Source organism: Myotis daubentonii, chromosome 5 (assembly GCF_963259705.1).
Source record: "Myotis daubentonii chromosome 5, mMyoDau2.1, whole genome shotgun sequence".
In the NCBI taxonomy this organism is placed as follows: domain Eukaryota; kingdom Metazoa; phylum Chordata; class Mammalia; order Chiroptera; family Vespertilionidae; genus Myotis; species Myotis daubentonii.
Window position 1 is genome coordinate 66,583,647 of NC_081844.1, and position 20,680 is coordinate 66,604,326.

Below are 20,680 nucleotides of genomic sequence, written 5' to 3' on the forward strand. Positions count from 1 at the left end.
CCACACTTCTGTTCAGGCAACTCTATACCCCAAGGGGTCCTTCTTCTCCATCAGTTAAAACCATGCGGTAGTGCTCCAATTTTGGCTTCAAAGTAAATTTTTGTAAATTCTACCTTGACTGCCCTCTAATGGATCTTTCCCAAAGATAACCAGAGACATCTTATTCTAGTAAAGTAAATATTCTACTCATTGAATGAGATAGTAAAACTTAAAAGTACATGGAATCATTGAAAACAAGCATATTTTGATAAACAGAGAAAATGCTTCATACAGTTGACATATAGTGACAGAAGATGACTTGACTTTGGGTGGTGGGCACACAATGCAATATGTGCACTTGAAACCTATATAATCTTATGAACCAGTGTTACCCCAATAAGTGTAATAATAATTAAAAATTTTAAAAATGATAATTCTATCACATAGTGCTAATTTAAAATAGCAGAATATAAAATAACATACTCTCCACTTTAATAGTGATGTTGCAATAGGCAGGCTGACAGGGACAAAGAATAAGAGACGGGTTTATATCTCCGTTTCACCATTTTCTAGCTGCTTATCCTAACTTCCCTCAATCAGGTTTCTCATTTCTAAAATGAGGACACCAATAACTGCCTGAAAAAAATTGCTGTGAAAATTAAATGTGAGCCTGTAAAAAATATGCTGGGGACATAGGAAGCACTCAATAAAAATACCTTTTTGAAAAGCTAAAAAAGAAGAAAAGACATTGTCACTTTATTCACAGATATGTTAAATAAAAAACAAGTTTGTTTTAAAACTTCATTTCTTCCATAGTTGGAAGAAACTGACGTGAAAGGCAGAATGTAGAAGACACGCAGAATCAAAACATCATGAGAATTGCACAGAGAGTCTAGTGGATAAACATTATCAGAAAGTAAAATTTGAGCAGTTTTTTAGGCATTTCTTAAATGGGCTTTTGACATCATTTGCTAGTTTTATCTGACTTTGAAAGACAAAGGTTCAAAAATATAAATATAGGGCTGACTGTGACTACCAGGTTTATCAGATAATATAATTTTATTGAAGAAATAGGAAGAAGAAGATATCTGAGCTTCTGTTCAAATAGGCCAGAATTTCCACTAATAGGCCAGTAAAATTGTACAAATATAGATTAGGTCAAATTGAATATGGCCATTTGTATCACTTTAAAAATTTTGATCTGAAGAGATAATTTTTTTTAAGTTTTCTACAAGCATTATACAATGTGCTGCTTCCAATACTAAAATAAAAACCTGTTGTTCCAAAAAAGAGTATTTTTTGTCAGCTTGCATTTACTGTTTATTGTACATAAGCAAGTGTCATCACTCATTGTAAATGCAGAAGTAAAATGATGAGAATATAAAATTAAAAATATATCACCGAGCTTTATGACTAACATCATCATAAAACAAATAAAACGATCTTTCTAGGCATCACACCTTTGGTTGTATTCTATCTATTCCATTGGTTTCACTGATAAAAAAAAAAAAAAAGGAGGGGGCCGACTATGGATACTGTTCTTTTAAAATATGTACTATGTGAAAGAATATATGCTGCAGATGTAAAATAGTGATATATTTTGAAAAGAGCATTTGGAGTATGATTTTTTTTTCCCCTGGGAGTATAAAAGAGAGCGTGATTAGTTCTATTTTAGCCCAGAATTTTAATTTTCTCTATATCAGGCTGATGTCATTGTTCCAATTTTAACTGAATACGTATATGGTTGCCTTGAACACGTAATGAGTGCTTCCTTTGGTCCAGACACTCACGGACTTAAATACGTTAAATAATTTAATCTCCACAATGAGCTTCTGAGGATGTATGTCAAAGATGAGGAAAATGAGTTACAGGAAGGTTAAAGAAATGAGCGAGGTCTCGCAGCTGGTACCTGAATGGACCGGTGTTGGAACCCTGGGAGACTGACTGGCCCCATAACCGGAGGTCCTAACTACACCACATCACTTCTCTGACACGAGCGCGGTAGTAAAGCCCATTCCCGTACTTCCGTAGTAGGCTACAAGTCCAAAAGGAAGTGCATGACATTTTCTTCTGAAATTAAAAGTTCCAATATCATAAAGTCAAAATAAGTAAAATTAGTGATGCTTAGGAAAACTTAGCCTGAAAATTATGAGAGTGTTTTTCAAGTATTTACTAAGGACATCACAGTCCAACTGAGAAGCAGGTTCATGTACATCATAAAAGGAGTTGGAAACTTTTCACTAGTACTGTAATATGCCTGAGGTTGTTTTAGTCATATTTCAAAATTACCTTAAAGGAGGGCTGGTGGTTTGCATGAGGTTTGAGGCAGGGGATGTCAAGAATTTAAAATGCTTTTGCGTGTTTCTATGACGACCAGGGCAGGTTACACTGAAATGGCCTGATGAGTATTTTGATCTGTGCAGGAGGTGCAATATCCTTCGATTAAATGAGGATGAGTGAGGCTACCTGTGATCACTAATAATGAAGTTGATCTCATGCCCTTTTTATGCTCAACCAGTATTTCTCATTTTCCGGTGGATATCTCCCAGGAGCATTTTGATGCTCCTGAGGGACAGTGATCATATTTTCACATCAGTCTGTGATGAGTTCATGAGCCATGATCATTTTCCTATACAGTAAGCCTTGAGAACAATTACATAACCAAGTTCTAGGGCAAACAACCCTGAGACCACTGTGCATGCTCAACAATGAGTATTCTTTAATATGGATCACACTGTCAGTAGTTTTGAACAGCCGAAGGCAGCTGGTTAAAAACTTTCAGTTCTGAATTACTGTGTCACTGCTTTGCAATAAACATTAGTACTACGAGTAATAGAACCTATTGATATCCCTCTGAAATTAGAAAGTTACTGAAATGTTACCTTTAAAGATTGAAAAAGACCTTAAAATTAACTTTTAAGCAATAAAATATGCCCTTTGTAAACTACCTTAAGTGTTTTTATTTAAAGCCCAAATAATGTTCCTTCATAATAGATATATTAGCACACATTTTATAGGTATCATAGAAACATAATTTCTGTGAAAAATTCCTACAAAGCAAACAATTTAAGCTTCCAAAGATTATGTTCCAGAACTCAAGCTCAAGCTTAAGTGAGAGATGAAAAGTAAATTTTTCAATGTCAGGTATTTCCTAAAGAAAATTCTAATGTAAGCCTGCATTTTTAAAAAATTACCTTTCCTAGTAATTTCAATCATAGACCATATTTTTTGAGTCATTTAAACAATTTAGTTGTAGTTAAACATTTTAAAATATACTTCTATATTAATACTGTAAATGCACGATAATGATAGATTTTTATGGAATTAAAATATGCTACCTCATTCCTGAGTGCAAATTAGGAATCAAAAAAATAAAAAAGAAACAATATTTTGCTGTTATAATTTGAGAAATAATTATCTCCACACCATTCCATAATATAAATTAAACATAACTTAAAAATATAAATTTTCCAAACCCTTAGCTTAATTCAGGTTCTAAAAGTTAGAATGCACAATGTTGTCTAATACTAAACAACCCCTTTGCCTATATGAAATTAGATATACTTACATAATAAAAATATTAATGTATCTAATTCTAAAATTATTTACTATAGCCTGAAATTCACAGGGCTTATTTCATGGTCCTTGAATGACGAGAATAACTATCACTTTGTAACACTGGTTGTATATTTATGAAATTGGTTATGTCTTATTTCATCTTCTCATGCCTATAAAATGGGCACTCAGTAGTATAATACTATTATTATTAAATTTAGCATTAATGTTTAGCTAACAATTATTTTCCCTTTTGTTATATTTTTAGCTGTGCGATTAATTTAAAGTTCCACATTACCAGGTTAATACTAACTACATTTTAATTTACTCTCCAAAATTTCAACCAAAAAATAATAATCATATATCCTGCTTATTATATCCTCCAAAATAATTAAGAAAGCATGTATTACTTTTAGGCTTAAGGAGAGTAAGCAGATTGACCTTGAATTATTAATGATGGCCATTTCATTTTTGCTTAATTGTGAGCCATTTCACAGTATCTGAGAAAAGCCAAAAATTTTCCTTAAAATTCCACAGAGGATTATATAATAACAGAAGTAGAAAATTCTTATTATAAGAGAAATAAACCAACACAGTAAAAGGACGATGCAATACTTAACAAATAAAATTACACTTTTTAAATCTATAATCCTCTGTCTTTCTTTTATAAATGCTATCATGGATTAGAAGTGTTACACCTTCAAATTGTAATCTATGCTTTTAATAGACAAAATCTGTTACTAATACATGCAATAAGTAATTTCATACCCAGCTTTTGCACTCTACACATTTCCCCAAGTTTCTTCTAAAACTACAATTTCTTCATTTTTGTTCCTGGACATTTATCATTCTCAGCAAGTCAAGGTGTGAAGGGGAAAAAGAGTTTAAGAAACCAAATTTTTTTAATTTTCAAAATTCCAAAGTAGGAAAGATAAGTCATCCACATAGAAACAGGAAGGAAAGGAAATATATAAAAACCAAGGCTTTCTTGGTGGTGGGATTAAGAAATACTAATTGTTAGTTACAAAATAGGCTTGCAGAATGTGAACCACAGCATAGGGAATATAGTGAACAGTGCTGTAACAACCATCTATGGTGCCAGATGGGCTCTTAAATTATGGGAGGGATCATTTGTAACCTATATGGATGCCTGTCCGCTGTGATGTACACCTTGAAACTAATACATAAATGTTTGATTGCAAACTATTAAAATAATTAATTAATTTTAAAAATCCCACAAGGCTTTCTTAATTGCCTTTCCTTCGTCCTCCAGTAAAATTAAGCCTCACTCCGTTAGCAGCCCCAGTTTTGGGAAGAGCGTCCTGCAGGAAATACATCACAGGGCTACTAAGTGCTATTCTTCCACATCACAGGGCACGCGTGTATGTTCCTAGTCTGTAAAGTTACAAACTAGGTGAAGTGTTTCCTCATCTCTCAGGAGCAAATGCCAATGCTGGGGGCAGTACATTTTCTGTAATGTGTGCTTTCAATCTCTCAGGATGCAATATAGATCCATTTTCTCTTTTCTTTGCTCTCAATAAAGACTGATTGATCACTCTCTCACTTGTGTAGTATTTGTTTAACCACTTAACATTTGTTATGTCCCGTTCCCCTTTTCTTCTCAATTTTCACTTCCTCGATCCTTTTAAACTCTCTTCAGATAAGCTCTTTCCCAAAATGTTAATCTCTTTACTGTATTCCGTCTCTTTTAAGCGTCATAGTCTCCAATTTCTCACAATCCTCTAATATAGGCTGAAAGAAATGTGAAATACAGACATTGGAATTTCTCTACACTTTTGTTATAATCTAGTATTCAAGTTAACATATTGAAATATTTGTTTCTATAAAATAGCGCTAAATATCATATTATGTTTCAAACAGTAAGATATAAAGATGAGTAGCAAACATTTCTAAAAGACTAGACTTGAAAACTCCAAAGATAATAAGAAAAATTAGATCCAAGGAGAACTCATCTGAACTAAATTGTCTTTTTAATTTATATGCTGGTATATATGCTAACTGCTTCCTTATATTACCAGAGAGAATAAATGGCTAATAAAATTTAATGAGACTCAAATATACTCACTATTTCATTTAGTCAAATTATATAAATTTTAAAACCCCCCCAAAAACTATTTTTGGTTAGAGGCCAGAATAGTGGTAATTGCTTGGGTAGTAGTAGCCAAGTAGAAGGGGATGAAATTCTGGGCTTAATGAGATACTTAGTCCTGTTGAGGCTACTGAACATAGTGCCTTGTTAATATTTTGGTCAGTGATTATTCAGGCATTCTCATTTTGTGAAAATTTATTGAGTTATGCATCTATGATTTTTGTCTTTTTCTACATATGTAGTATTCTTTAATAAAAAGTTTAAAAATAAAAGTTAATTGCTATCTATGAACCTTATTTTAATCATGAGTCAACAACTTAACTGTAAATATAAATAATATTTATGAGAAAACTGTGGTAATGTGAATAACAAAGATAGAAAAAATTAAGAAGAGTATTGTTATTGTGGTTATGCTAAAATAAACTTTATCTTTAATAAGCATATGCTGAAATATTAATAATTAAACAGTAGGATCTCTTAATTTACTTTAAAAATCTCAGTGAAGGGGGAGTTGTGTTAGCTTTGGTTGAAACAAATTTGGCAAAGAATGGATCATTGTTTAAACTGGAGAAAATGGAGAGTTTATTCTCTGTGTTTTGTATATACTTAAATTTTTCAATTATTTTCAAAATCTTTAAAAAGTATAATTTAGAACTAAATATCATTCTAATGTTGTTCTCTATTGTCATTGTTCTAATAAAAAAGTTGAGATAAATCAAGATATATCTACCAAAACATATCTAGGTTTCATGATGTCAATATAATCATCTGATGAGTAATTAATTCTGGGGCAAATAAACCTTAAAACAGCACTATTTGTGACTTGCAAAGGGATTAGTTCTGGTATTAGGTTTATTAATAGTGAAAAAAAAAGGTACACGAATTTTATACTAATTTTATTTTGTTTTTTATTTTTAAAAATATTTTTATTCACTTTCAGAGAGAGAGTAAGAGACAGGGAGAAAGATCAATGTGAGAGCTGCCTCATGCACACTCCCTACTGGGGATGTAGCCTGAAACCAGGGCACGTGCCCTGACCTGGAATCCAACTGGCCACCTTTCACCTTTCAGTGCCCGGAATCATGCCCAACTAACCGAATCACACTGGCCAGGGCAAGAATTTTATACCAATTTTAAAGGTCAGTCTCCAAGTTTTCTATACATTTTCTAAGAATAAAATAATAGCAACTGTCAAACTGTAACATTTACTCTCCTACCTATTCCTACCACCATTTTGATTAAACCTACATGTGAAATATTTTATCTGACATACATCATCAAAACAACCTATCATATTCACTTTATCTACTGTTGCCATTATTGACTCAATATTTTCTTTCTACTATATGCTGCACTTTGAGTCAAAACCCAATGATATGTTTAATATGATATGAGAACTCCTCAACTTTGGCTATTTCTTTAATTGGGGTGATTCAAAAATTAATCCAGGAAATATATGTTTGATATTGATTTGATTAATGTATTACTTCTATGTTTAGGTCTTTTCTTTTCTAAAACATGTGCTTAAAATTTTTGACAAGAACATTTGCAAATATGCTTTTTATTAAATAATGTAGTCATATCTAATTTTCAGCTGCAATATAATTAATAGACTTGATAACAAACTGACGTCATATTTCTAGTATGTATATAATATACCATGATATAGCCAACAATATTACCTATAATATTGGGATCTAGTGCAGAATTTTGGCTAATACCAACATTGAAAGGAGAAAGAAGCCCTAATGATTACAACATTTTTACAAGTAGTAAAAATAATGTCTTCCTCATAATACATAAACGCTAGAACTAAACCTCTATTTCTTCTGAAGTGTCATGGCTAATTTTGCTACCTATATATTATTAACTGGTCCTCAAATATTCAACCAGTACCTTAAAAATTAAAGGAGCAGAACAAAATTCTATCTCTTATCTGTTTATCATCAAGCACCATATTGTCATGTTAACAGCTTCAGATAATGAAATAGCTATTAGTTAAATAAACCCACTCTTGTGGTAAACATAATCATTGTCTTTCTCTGGTAATGAATAGATATAATTAAATTAAATTAAAAATAGAATGCCTGTATACAGGATGCAAATATGTGCAAATGTGCATATGATGGAATCATAAAAATAGAATGCAGAAAACATTTATAAACACTTGTTGAACTCAATGATTCAAAAGCTGTCATTGGTAATTTAGAAAAGTCTGTTGTACAGATTATAGAAGTTTTATTGAAATGAAGTTCATATATAATCTTTTCAATTCTTGGAGTTAAAAATGTATTTCTAGGACAAAACATACAGTTATGCGTCTAGGCATAATATATAAATATAAAGTGATATAATGTCAAATGTAATGTACCAATTATAGAATCAGAAACAAACTTATGATTTTTATTCACAAAATTTCTAGTTTACCATTTGTTTGTATCTTTATCCATGTGTATGTAATTACATTTGGGGATTTTTTTTTTTCAAATCTCCTCAATTCTCCCCATGTAAACTGATGTAGATAATTAGGGATCACCAATGAGAGGTTCTTATTGGACATTCATATAAAACTGCCCTGGTTTTTATTATATTTGGGAAACATTTAATTGACTCATTATGCTGAGGTTAGTCTTTATTCAGTGGTATTATTCAATCTTGAACCTCGCAGACCAAAGCAGTTTCCAAGTTATCTTGTCTAAATGACACCATCTAATTTCTATTAAAATAATTTCAGAAGACGCATACTCATTCAAAGAAAGTCTGGCACATTGAGTATTAAATGATGTTTAATGATATTTATAAGCAATTGAATCTTTATACTCTGGAATATTTACAATATCTTTATAACTTAATGAATTTAGACTCATAAATCTTCAGTTTGATGAGGCAGGAAAAATTCCCAAGCAAATATTCCTTTTCAGTGAATAATTCTATTTATATTTTAATTGCTAATCTTCCTTTGTTAGGCTCACATGATGGACAAATGCTTAAATGAAGTTATTTCCAATGTGCAAAATAAGAAAGAGGATGGAAATGATCTGTAATATAAAATGAGGTATATAATTAATATGTGAAATGTTAACTCAAAAATATGCAAAGTATGCATAAATAAACTGCATTAAATAATAGGTGAAGACTCACATACCAAGGAGTGTAAACTAGTGAATACAGATATAAATTACCTTTATCAATGGTCTTCTCTACATTCCCTTAAAAAATGTACAATAGTTTATTTAACTGTAAGTATCTCAATGAAAACTTAATACTGTAACTAGGAATATGCAAATAAATAACTCCTGCATCGGGATTAAATAAAAAAATAAGTGGCTAATTCAGGGGAAAGTATATAATTATTGGTTTAATGAAAAATGGGAGCTAAAATAGGAAAGCTCCTAGTAAATAAAATATGTTTTTAAAAAAAGATTGTCTCACAGACCCTGTAAGAAAGGAATTAGTTACAATTCTAAGAATGTCAATAAATACAAAACAAATTTAATACTTTCTTAGGATATAAAATAAGTTCATAGAACCAATCAAACGAAATTTAAAATCTCAAAGTATTAAAAAATTTCATATTAACTTCATATTTTAGCAAATACCCTAGTTAGGTGCATTTTAATATTTCAAATGAATTCAAATTCTACTTCCTCTCACAAAAAAATGTAGGTATTAGCTAGAGAGAAATACAACTAATTTAAAACATGTTTTAATTTGAAGAAAAAAAAGAAAGTTTCCCTTGACATATCAAAAAGTGTGTGTGTCAAGGAAAGTGTGAGGACAGCATTAAAGAAATTTGGGTTACTTTAAAAACACTTATTTATTTATCCATTCATTCATTTCTCATCGATAATTATTTAGCAATTATAATATATATAACTGGGTAATCAGTCCAATAGCCCAAAAGAGTATTGATTACTACTAGTTCTAATGTACCCAAAGGTACACATTTTTAGTGAAGTGATGTCACAAAAGCACTGATGTCTGAAGAAGTAAAAAACATGTTGCCTACAGACATTGCCAGAAGGGCAAAGTTCTCTGTTTCACATTTGTACCTTACAAAAGACTTTTATAGTTTTCACTCTAAATCATACTAGTTGAGATAAACCATTAACCAACACCTAATGAGTAAGAAATGAGGTAACATTATATCTCATTTATCAAAAGTTATAGGGAGGTTCCAGTCAGCTGCTGAATCAGTTAACTGGAGTAATTATATGAAATGTGAATAGATGAACTATTTCAAAAAAGTAAACTATCTTAAAATTCAGTGATCATTAAATTAAACAGTAGATACACAGAGAATATAAATTGGGGTTGGGTACTTTTTTATCTTGAATTATCATTTATTCTTGCTCACAGAGGTGAGGAGAGCAAATGATGTTGATTATGAGAGATTGTTAATTCATGAAAAAAGGAATTCAATGGAAAAATATTAAGACTGGCGTTATTCAAAGACCAAAGATTTGTCACAATGAGATACACTAAAAAAGTGAGAAAATCAGTTGTTTATGAATCTAGATATATACTTATAAAGAAGAGAGTACAAAAATATCAGACATAGGTAATTATAAAAAAAAAAAGTAGCACAACTTGAAAAAAAAAGTGAACAGGAATAAACATATCTGCTGGAAAAGGACAAAAATCCAAAAAAGGTGTCCATCCATTTAGTGATGTATGGGTCTATGAGACAGAAATGTTGAAAAGGTCATATATAAAAATATGCATTTGTGGACTTTAATATTTGATAAAGTGGATTATCTTTATGACATTAGAGGAATATACAAATCTCAGAGAAAACACTACAAAAGAGTATGTAAATATGAGGATAATGTGTATCAATAAGACATTTTATTTTCAATTCTATATATGTTCTTGCCACACTATTGAGTTCAAGAAATCATGAAAACGTACAGCAGGCAGCCTGACGTCATGAAGGGAGTGGAAGAGATGTGACTAAACAAAACATGCTCTATAATTCCAATCAAATAAAAACTTCAAGTACTCCGTGGAATTAATATAGATGCCCCAAATAAATTTCCCAATGGGAGGTTTACTAAAAACAAAGTCTAGGTAAAATGTCAGCAATATTTTAAAGGCAATGTTTTGAAGTTCCGACATCTTTTCTTATGTTATGACATGGATGAGTAGCATTGAAATTTCAAAAAGGCTCAAAAGTAGGCAAAACTAAAGTGAGGTCAGGAAGCAGCTAGCATGATATTTCAGCACATATGGACTAGTCTAAATGTGGCATGCTTTGAAGTCAGGAAATGTCATGGATTTAGAATTTTGAAAATTAGTATGTCGTATTTTTTCTCACTTTATTCTGTATAATCTATTGTTGTATGATTTTAATAAATGAAAGATTTTCACAAATATATTTTAGATAAAATTTCTTTGATTATTTATCCTATGATTGTCTTCAATTTTTCAATTCTTAGGGACTATGTTTATTGACAAAAAAATCAACAATTTTTCTAATACTTATACCATTACTTCTGTATTGTTTAGGATGATTATTTACTGAAAGACATGTTTATTTACTGGCAAAAATCTTACCAGATCTGATCAAAATGTGAAGACAAAATTATAAGCAAGAATGATTGAAAAATAATATTAAAGATGTTTTAACTATTGGGTTTTTCTAAGTTATATTAATAACTTTTACCAATTATATTCTTAAATTATTTTTGTTCTTATTTGCTGTGACAATCCAGATTGTTTTATGTATAACTTATTGTGTCATTTGAAAGACTACGTTATTTTTTAAAGATGCCTATAATTCTAATTCTTCAATTCATCATCATAAAAATATGTTATTTTTAAACCTCAGAGACTAGCCATGGGTGCTGGTTAGGGATCAATGGGGAAAAAGAAGGACTTCTGTAATACTTTCAACAATATAGATTTTTTTTTTACATGCTGAGCATGTAAAAAAAAAGCATACAGTCAAGTAGAAGGAACATCATGAAGTATCATAGGAGACAGCTAAAAAAAAAAGATATCTTCTGAAAACAAGTTAAAGTAAGATTTAAGTATTTTTATTACTCTAATAAAAATATAAGTTGAGGTTAAGCTAAAATTCATTAACATTTTAAGATAAATCTAAACACTGTGTAGACTTTATTTCATGATAAATATATTCTACATGTTTAAATTTCTTTTCTTAATTTTTAAGTGTGTCACTTTGGTCCTTATCAGAGTATTAGCAAATGACGACATTGTAACAAAAATAAGAGCATGTTCATAAAGTGCTCATGACTGAGGAGCAAGTATTTAGAGATGTGTTTTCAAAATTACTCCTGGTTAAAAAAAAAATAGGTTCTTTTTCATTAAATGCATCGTGTATACGCTCATGAATCTTTTCTTTAAACGAAAGGAAACATGAGACTGTATTTAGGTATGGTGTTATAAACACAAAATACAATTTTTTAACACGTACTTTTGTGTAAAAATTGGTTTCTTGCCATTTTCAATTTTAACCTTAGCAGAGGTACAGAAATGGAAAGTTCTTGGGTATAAACAATGATCGCATTTGTATTATTAAGCATGTCACTATTTTCCTGTCATCATTTCATAAATGACAGCGGTAGCCTCACTGAGCTTTCTTTAGAGCTTTAACTAAGTAAACAGCTACTGCTCTGAACATCAAAATGTATATAATGTTCATTATAAAACTAAATGCAAGTTTAGCAAAAGAAAAACTGCTACCTCAATAATTATTTAAACATTCTCATTAAGAGCAAATAATTAGAGTCAATTTTTAGATTCTTTAATTACATAAGGGATGTGCTTTTTCAATTTAGAAGATCAGGATATTTCCATTGCCAATGATAAATGATACATCTTTTAACAACTATCATCATGTGAATTTGGAGGGCAAAATGATCAGGAATGGTTTTGGGTTATAGTTTGCATTATTAGGTTAAAATTGATTATGCTTGTTAAATCAGAGCCATGATGTAATTTTAAAGATAATTGTGTGAGTCTAAGATGACATGAAACACTAGATGTTTTAAAAATATTCAGACACGATTAAAATTATATGAAGAACTAAAGACAATATACGTAAGAGCAAAATAGCTATTGTTCTACTTATTTTTCATCGAGGTCACAATTCATCCTATGCCCTAAATTTTGAATAATGTGAGCTGGCTAAACAGAAAAAATAAATTGTTATTGAAAACTAATTTATTCTAATACATATTTGGATACTACGCAAACAAATGCAATTTTCTTGATAATATAATAGACATATTCATTGATTTCTAGCGACACACATAACAGTTAACATATTTCATAATCCCTAAAATTAGATTTCTAAACGAAAACACTAGATTCTTAGGAATTAGAGAAATTTTCATTAAAATATAAGCAGCATTAACATTTGCATTAATAAAATTGTTACTGTGAAACTTGAAATTAAAAAGAAAAACTAGTCAGTGGAGAAAGATATTTGTAAATGCTTAAATTTTCACTTCTGAATGTAAAACTTTAAAATCCGTACTCACTAAGAACAAAAGAAGGCGAATCAATTTTTCACTATATTTGATGCAGACTTACCAATAGATATATAGCAACAGTAAATATATGCATTTATTTAGAAATATAAATTTGAATTACTGTGAATCATATGCTCTTTGACCTTTTGTGTTGAAATCATTGATAATGTATCTCTATAATGTGTATTATTAATTTAAATTGAGAATATATTGTTTAAAATTTGGAAAAGCTTGTTTTTTGGTAACAAAATTTAAAATCCAGAATTCATTTTGAGGGGCAAAGACTGCATAATAGTCCTCCCTTGTTAAAATTTAATTTTAGGCTACTTTAAATCACTAGTGTGTGTAGATATGTGAGTTAAACTTTAGTACTTTAGCATTTAAATTGCATCTTCATTATTAGATTAGATGTTTCAATATTTAAGTATTTGTGTTTTCCTTGTATTTTATAACTTTAAAAATAAATCAAAACAGTTATCAATTATTTATAGGGAGACACAATTCTTTGATTCTGAAATCCTAAATCGCTATATCATACTAGGGCAATTGCATTTCTAAATAATTTGAAAAGCTGAACATGATCCTTCATTAAACAACATTTGACCTTTGTTGCTATCACAATGTATGTATTCAATGGCAGATGTTTAGTTATATGACACTTGTGTATTCTTATTATCAACGGCCAGAGTAGTAGCCAGGTCCTCGGTGCATCCAATCCATGCCTTTCACATTTATATTCATAACGACTAACATAAGCATTCTTCTACCTTTAAGTACTTTTTCTTTTTTCCTCCCATTTCATAAGTAATAAAAGTAATGCTACATCTGCAATCTATCTCATCTTTCATTTTTAGCTTATGGTTCCAGGAGTTATTTATTTATTTTTGTACTAGACAATGAAAGTAAGAAAACATCATGTATGATGGATTTGCTAAACACGATAAACGTCATCTTTTGATTGACTTGTTATGAATTGCATCCTCATGAAATATTAGTTCCCATGGTTTGACCAAAATATTGAGTTATCAGTAGCAATTACCCACTAACTAAAAGATTCCTGTGTAGTAGACAATAAATAGTATAATTTCATTTCTCAGATCCTCAAAGGAAATAAACTACAGAGAATCTCAAAGCAGTTTTATTTTTCACAGTGGTTGTATAAAATAACCCACTTAGGGAATATGGTCCCAAAATTGAAAGAGATGAGTGAAATTATCTAAGTTTCAATGTTAGAAGAATCTTCCTATTATTTCAAATAAATGAAGAATATTGCTATATTGATATGTTCTCATCACATAGTGCCTCTGGTTTGAATCAGACTTGAATCCACACCAACATATTACATACTCACCCATGCTGAATGGTCAAAGTAAAGGCTGCACTGATTTCTGAATTTAGGGTGATGTGTTCGATGCTACTGTGGTAAAGGGCGATTAAGCAATACTGCTGACATCCATAGAAATGAGATCCCTCAGAGCCTCAAGTGTTAAGAGATGTCTTTCTACCTGGATTAAGCCCTTCAAACAGCATGGAAACCAAGCAAGCAAGAGAGGAATATTCCAAGGAACTACGAAGAGCAGTTGAAGAATGTTTCCAACAACATCCAAAGCATTGCCTTTGATTGTTGTCAACAACAATGTCCTAGCCCAGAAACCTGTCTGCCTGTTCAGGAATTCGTTTTTCCACAGTAAAGTGCTGCCTGCGTCCAGCAGTCACTGTTCTCCTTGTTTCTGAAGACCATCTGAACGCCTCTATGTTTACTAAGAAGCATGACGTGTTGAACTTTCTTCCCGCAAAGGGAACAGCTTGATACAGCCTTTTACGGAATACTTACTCAAATAGGGCGGTTTGTAAGGCGCTCGTGTACTAGACAGCAGTCCGTCCAGCTCCTTCCTCTCCAGCGTGCTGTGAAGGGCCTTCTCTTTGCCGAAGGTGGAGAAGGACCGCTCTGCCGCCGGCTGCGCCTCCGGAGTTTCAAACACCTCGGTGTCTGGAACAGAGTCCATGCCAGGGACGTGCAGGTTGCTGCGGTAATCGGCAGCCTGGCGTCCATCCGAAGGGACGAAAGAAGGCATCCAGCACCGATCCGAGTGGCCCAGGGCTTTACATTCCTCGGTGCAGTTGGAGAACAGATCCATACCTGGGAGCAGGAAAAAGAGAGACTGCAGATGTAGGCGTCACCAACGTGGCCCGCGGCACAGCCCTGGAAGATGGCAGGCAGCGCCCAGAGTGATGTCCGGTCTTCACAATGTTCCTGTCTTCACCTAAGAGCCGCCCACAATCTCTTTGTATTACTTTGTTAAGGATAAGGCTTTGGGCAAAGAGATGTCTGGGAAAGATGTTTCTAAACTGCTTATTGGGGGAAATATAGTGGCTCTAAACTTTTAAAAATAATTTGGAAATGGTGAGTAGAAAGAAAAGGAATACTTTAAAAAATCTCTGGTGAAGTTCATAACAAAAAAAAAATTGTGCCAAGTTTTCATAATCCACAATCTCTTGTGATAATAAATCATCTGACTTTTTTTTCCTTAGAAGTAAAATTGGAAAAAATATATGCAAAGCACGAAAGTGCTTTAAAAGATATTTAGCTTTTGCAATCTGAACATGAAACAAAAAGTGAACTTCAACAGAAAACTGGCACGCGTATTGATAAAGCAGTAAATAACAAGAATGAAATAAGACTTCAGGAGTGGTCAAGAACATGCTTCCCTAGCTTCCCAGGAAATTACTTTCTAAAAGGTAATTCTCCATGACACTCTAGTAGCCCATGTTACTACAAACCACTTATCATTTACCAACTTAGACAAATTCAGAACAAATGACTATAATTAGTGAAACCAAGGTAACCAAGCGCAAGGGGAGTTAACTGCAGATACTATTGACAAGTACCTTATTACTTGGTCTATATTGGAAAAATCTGGTCCTTGTCAATGCACAGTTTGCTTACTAATCCTAGAATACAGCAGGTCCTCGAATAATGTCTCATCATTTCATTGTAATGTCCATGAGATGTCATAGGAACTTAACCGTTTTCTTTTTTCTTATCAATTGGCCTATGCTATAACTGGTTTATTATAAGTCATTTCACAGCAACTATCAGTGATGTTAAGTGAGGATTTGCTGTATCAAGATTTCAAATGTCAATTTCAAGTTTCATTGTGTCCCATAGGTTGACAAGACTATTACACATTATCTGATTATGGCTCGAGAAAACTCATTTAGTTTCTTAAATAAAGCATAACGATTTTGAGCACTATAGAATACTATTTGATATTCATTTTTATAATTAGCACTAATGAAGAAAAACAAGTCATAAACCAAGATAGCATTTTAATGTTTTTTCTAAACATAGTAACACATTTATTGAATATGTCTTTAAACATGGTCAATTTGAAATAACCGAAGTAGGATTGGTCTGTATGTAAGAAACTCAAATGCATGTCTGGTCTGCATGGGATTTTTCTTGTTTGTTTAACCAACAGAGTAATATTTATTTAATGAACACACTTGATTGTTTCTTTCATAAACACCATAAGTGATTTGAGTTCTTGAGCAAGTTTAAGTTTTAAATTCCTGATGGGATTCTGTCACAAACTGATTTATTTATTTGCATGTATATGTTAACATCTGTATATATAAAATAAAGAGAATTAATTTTGCAAAATTACTAACCCTAGAGGTTATCCATGAATTAAAATTAATTGATTACATAAACTATGTTGAAGGAAATAACACCAAGCTTCTTATCACATATGATTCTCACTTTACAATGACCTTTGAAATTTAAATTAAACATAATGCAAAGTCTAACTTCGATTATAACACTCCATTGACAGTTATTGTGCATAAGCCTGCAAATAAATTACTGATCAGTGAACTGTTGAGGAACAGAAACGTGAGCTGAAGCTAGGATAAGGTCCACATGTAAGACACGTCAGTGTTTCCCTAGACATCAGAGCTCAGTTTTTTAATCCTATTTCTGCAAGCAGCTGTGTAGAGAGAAAAAGAGAAGAGGGAAAGGGATGTCTCCGATGCATTGATATGCCAGGTAGGTGGAAGCTAGAGAAGCAGAGAGACTTGTATTTTGACATACTGTACTTATATACATGCTCCCTATTAATAATGTGCATGGTGAGGGGGGCTTTATTTGTAATAGATGGAACTAACATTAAGACTAAAATGATTATCAGCAATTATTTATTTTTTAAAATAAATTCAGGTTATGTGGAATTCGAAGTTGATGGAATTATTCAAATATTAAGATAGAATTGTATTATTGGATCCTGATCAAAATGGATACCTAATGCAAAATTTAGAATTAATACAATTTTTCATCACATGACTGAAAATACCATTTTAAATATATGACGAGACTATTAACAATCTTTCACATATTTTGAGGGCCTGGACCCAGTTTTCCTATAATTATGCATATACTAGTAATAATCTTACACAGAGAAATTTGAATAAACTGGTTTCTCAACATCATTATGCAGGTGATTATATTAGGAGGTACTTTTAGTAGAACTTGTTTTTATGGGTAGTTTATACTCAACTGTGCCCACTTTGTTCTCTTGAAGTGTATGCTGTTCTGCCTCTTGTAAATATTAAAGGCTAGTTAAGAGTTCCTAAGATGATCTAATAAAGTTTTCATGAGTTGAGAACCTGTACAGATAACACAACATATGAATAAAAAGAACAGTGGTGGAATAAGATAAAGTTTTTTGTTGGAAGAATCTTACTTGACTGAAGAAAAAAAAACACACCTGTGGATAATGTTCTTGAGAAATTTGTGAACTAATCCTTTCAAATAGAATTACCATAGTGATAACACACAGCTTTCTATAACTAGACGGAAAGATAAGGTGTCACAAATTATACACGAATGTGTTTTACCAGTTTTACTGGTAAAGCAAGTGTACACATTTCTTATAAGGAAAATGCCATAATTTTAATAACACAAATAGTACATCAATAAATTTAAAATAACGAATAAAAATATTTATTGAAAATGAATTTTTTCTTTCTTTCTTATATATAGCTTGAAAGCAACATTTTTTCATAACCAGTCCTCATCTTAGGGAGCCATTGAAAGCCTAACATTATTTTGTCTTTTTTCATTTATCACTAGCTCTATTAAATATTATTTTAATGACCAAGTAGGCAGAGGTATATTTAAGTTTATTGGGATAAATGACTACATGATGCACAGGAATGCCCGGTATTTTACCATGTGGCATAGTAAAATGACATATTGACATTCACATTGCTTGGGGAATTTTTTAATGGCTCTAATTGAAGTCCCAAGGGAAAGTAAATTTAACTTGATTTTTTTTGTTGTTTTTGTCCTCATTCAAATGCTCTTACTGTAGTACCTATAGGATTTGTATAGCAGTAAAGTGCAGAACAAGCCTGTTTTGAAGGTATGGTAGTTTCTAAGAAATCTCTTTCCATATATATATATATATATATATATATATATATATATATATATATATATTTTTTTTTTTTTTTTTTACTTGCAAATCTTCTCCTACTTATTTATTTTCTTCACTTCTCAGGAATAATCTGTTCTACAAGGCATAACAGCTGATGTGATAGACTGCCTGTTATGCACAGATATATTTAGACAATTTTTAAAATATGTCTTTTATAACTGGCAAATAATTTGTCCCTTATTGTTGGAGACAGTGATAGTACCACTGAGAACAAATTATAATTTCAAAGATGTTATATTTGTATTTAACTTGTACTGTTTCCTGATGAATGTAATAATATAAAACTATGTGTACATTTCTTATGCACCAAACCTTCATAAAAGATGTTTATTATTTTCAAACATGATAAGTTAATTTTAAAGAAAATCAACACTTAAATTTTTTGAGGAAATTTCTAGAATTGCTTTGACCACATAACACTGGAAACTGAGAGATGTTAATTATAACCATAGAAATTGCTATAATTATTAGGATAATGTGGTTCGGAGGCAGATATTTATCAACATAATTCAAACATTAAGTTCAAAACATGTCTATCATAGTTTCTCTCTACCTATTTTTTCAAAATGTTTATTTTTTTTCCACTTTCTCTCAATATTTTGTCATGTATTTTTCTAATTACAAATCTTTGTAGCTCAGACATTCACCACAAACCTTAGTGAGTTTTTGCAAACAATGGTGTAATTCAATTTATTTATAAAGCCAAAAACTTTGCCAGTCTCTAAATTCTTAGAGTTTTTGGAAAGGGAAATTTACATTTATGGTAATTCAAGGATTCTCTTATTGATATTAATACAGTTCATGATATAATTTACCTACTAGTTTATATTGATAATTCAAATCATTTTTTAAAAATGTATAGCCAAAATTTGACCATGTATTATGTATCAATCTCATAATAATTAGTTAAGAAATAAATACATTTAGATGCTAAGTTCCCTTGTAAGTGAAAAAATTAAGAGCAATTTGACATTTTGAGGTAACATTTACAGAATCACTTATTAGGGTTCTCCTCTGCAATATATTTTTTTCAGAAGCCACAATTATGAAAAATAAATTCATACTTAATTCTAGTATTATGCACATTGTATTTTAAATTAAAAAGCAACTTCTTACAACTTAATAGATCTCCTTAGTTGTACTCCCAATAATATGAAAATGTCTAAGGATATACAACAAAAAATGTTGTACCAGTATTCTAAATGAGAAAAAAAAAAGCCTATCTTTTAATCTAATGATAAAATAAACAAAATTGAAAATATATATCTTTTAAAATCCACCTTGACTTTCTTTGGCTACTTCAGCTGTGATTAATCAGTTTTGCTTCTTGTGATGATTTATGCATGCATTTACCACATCTCCTTGGACTTTTGCCATATCTGACCAATACATCAATAGCGCACCGAAAAAGACATGGAAAGCACCTTGACAAGGCTATAGGAAAAAAAGTTCCACAGAGCAGTGGTCAATCTGACGAATTTTACACAGGATCCAGGTGCAGTGGGAAACTGAAAAAGCTTATGTGATTCTCTGTGCAGCTGCCTCTGTATTTAAAGCCCTTCTATGAACAAAATTGGTGACTTCAAATGGCTTAGAAAGAGGACAAGTGGGGGGAGGGGAGAACAAAAAAGGAAAACGATTCATAGAAGAATAAATAGAAGCCATATCTAAATAAGTGCCTATAACGTAATGTTAACGTAGAAAAAGGATGTGGGAATAAAGAAGAAGTTAGGAAGTTTAAACAGGCGAAGCACTAAGCCCAACAGTGTATGAAATGCAGTATGGAATGCAGTGCAAGCTAAAGGAGAAAATTCAGATTTCTATATCTTTCCAGAGTTATTTCCCCTTGATAATCTAACTTCTTCCCCTTAAAATCCAGCTGAGAGAGATTTGCTTATTAGTATGAAATGTTTTCATATCCTAAACCTGAAAATGCATGTGCTTTGAATATTTCCTAAATATTGCAGCATTGGAAGATCGTTAATACCTGGCTTTTCAGTGAAATGAAATGGATATCCTGAAATGGACTAAACTTTTAG

The 20,680-nt window shown here is 31.4% G+C and overlaps 1 protein-coding gene across 2 annotated transcripts in view; it reads right to left on the bottom strand.

The window, feature by feature from the left end:
* The window catches only part of PCDH10 (protocadherin 10), a 41,507-nt gene that overhangs the window by 12,490 nt on the left and 8,337 nt on the right, over window positions 1-20,680 (bottom strand). The window contains exons 4-5 of one of the 2 annotated variants that reach the window (XM_059698027.1): window positions 14,978-15,283; window positions 8,413-8,682 (exon numbers count right to left, since the gene is read on the bottom strand). In XM_059698027.1, the coding sequence (XP_059554010.1) occupies window positions 8,642-8,682; window positions 14,978-15,283 (347 nt within the window). In that variant the 3' untranslated portion in view covers window positions 8,413-8,641. Of the gene's footprint in view, window positions 1-8,412; window positions 8,683-14,977; window positions 15,284-20,680 lie in introns of those variants that run through there. The other variant, XM_059698029.1, reaches the window with a different exon arrangement.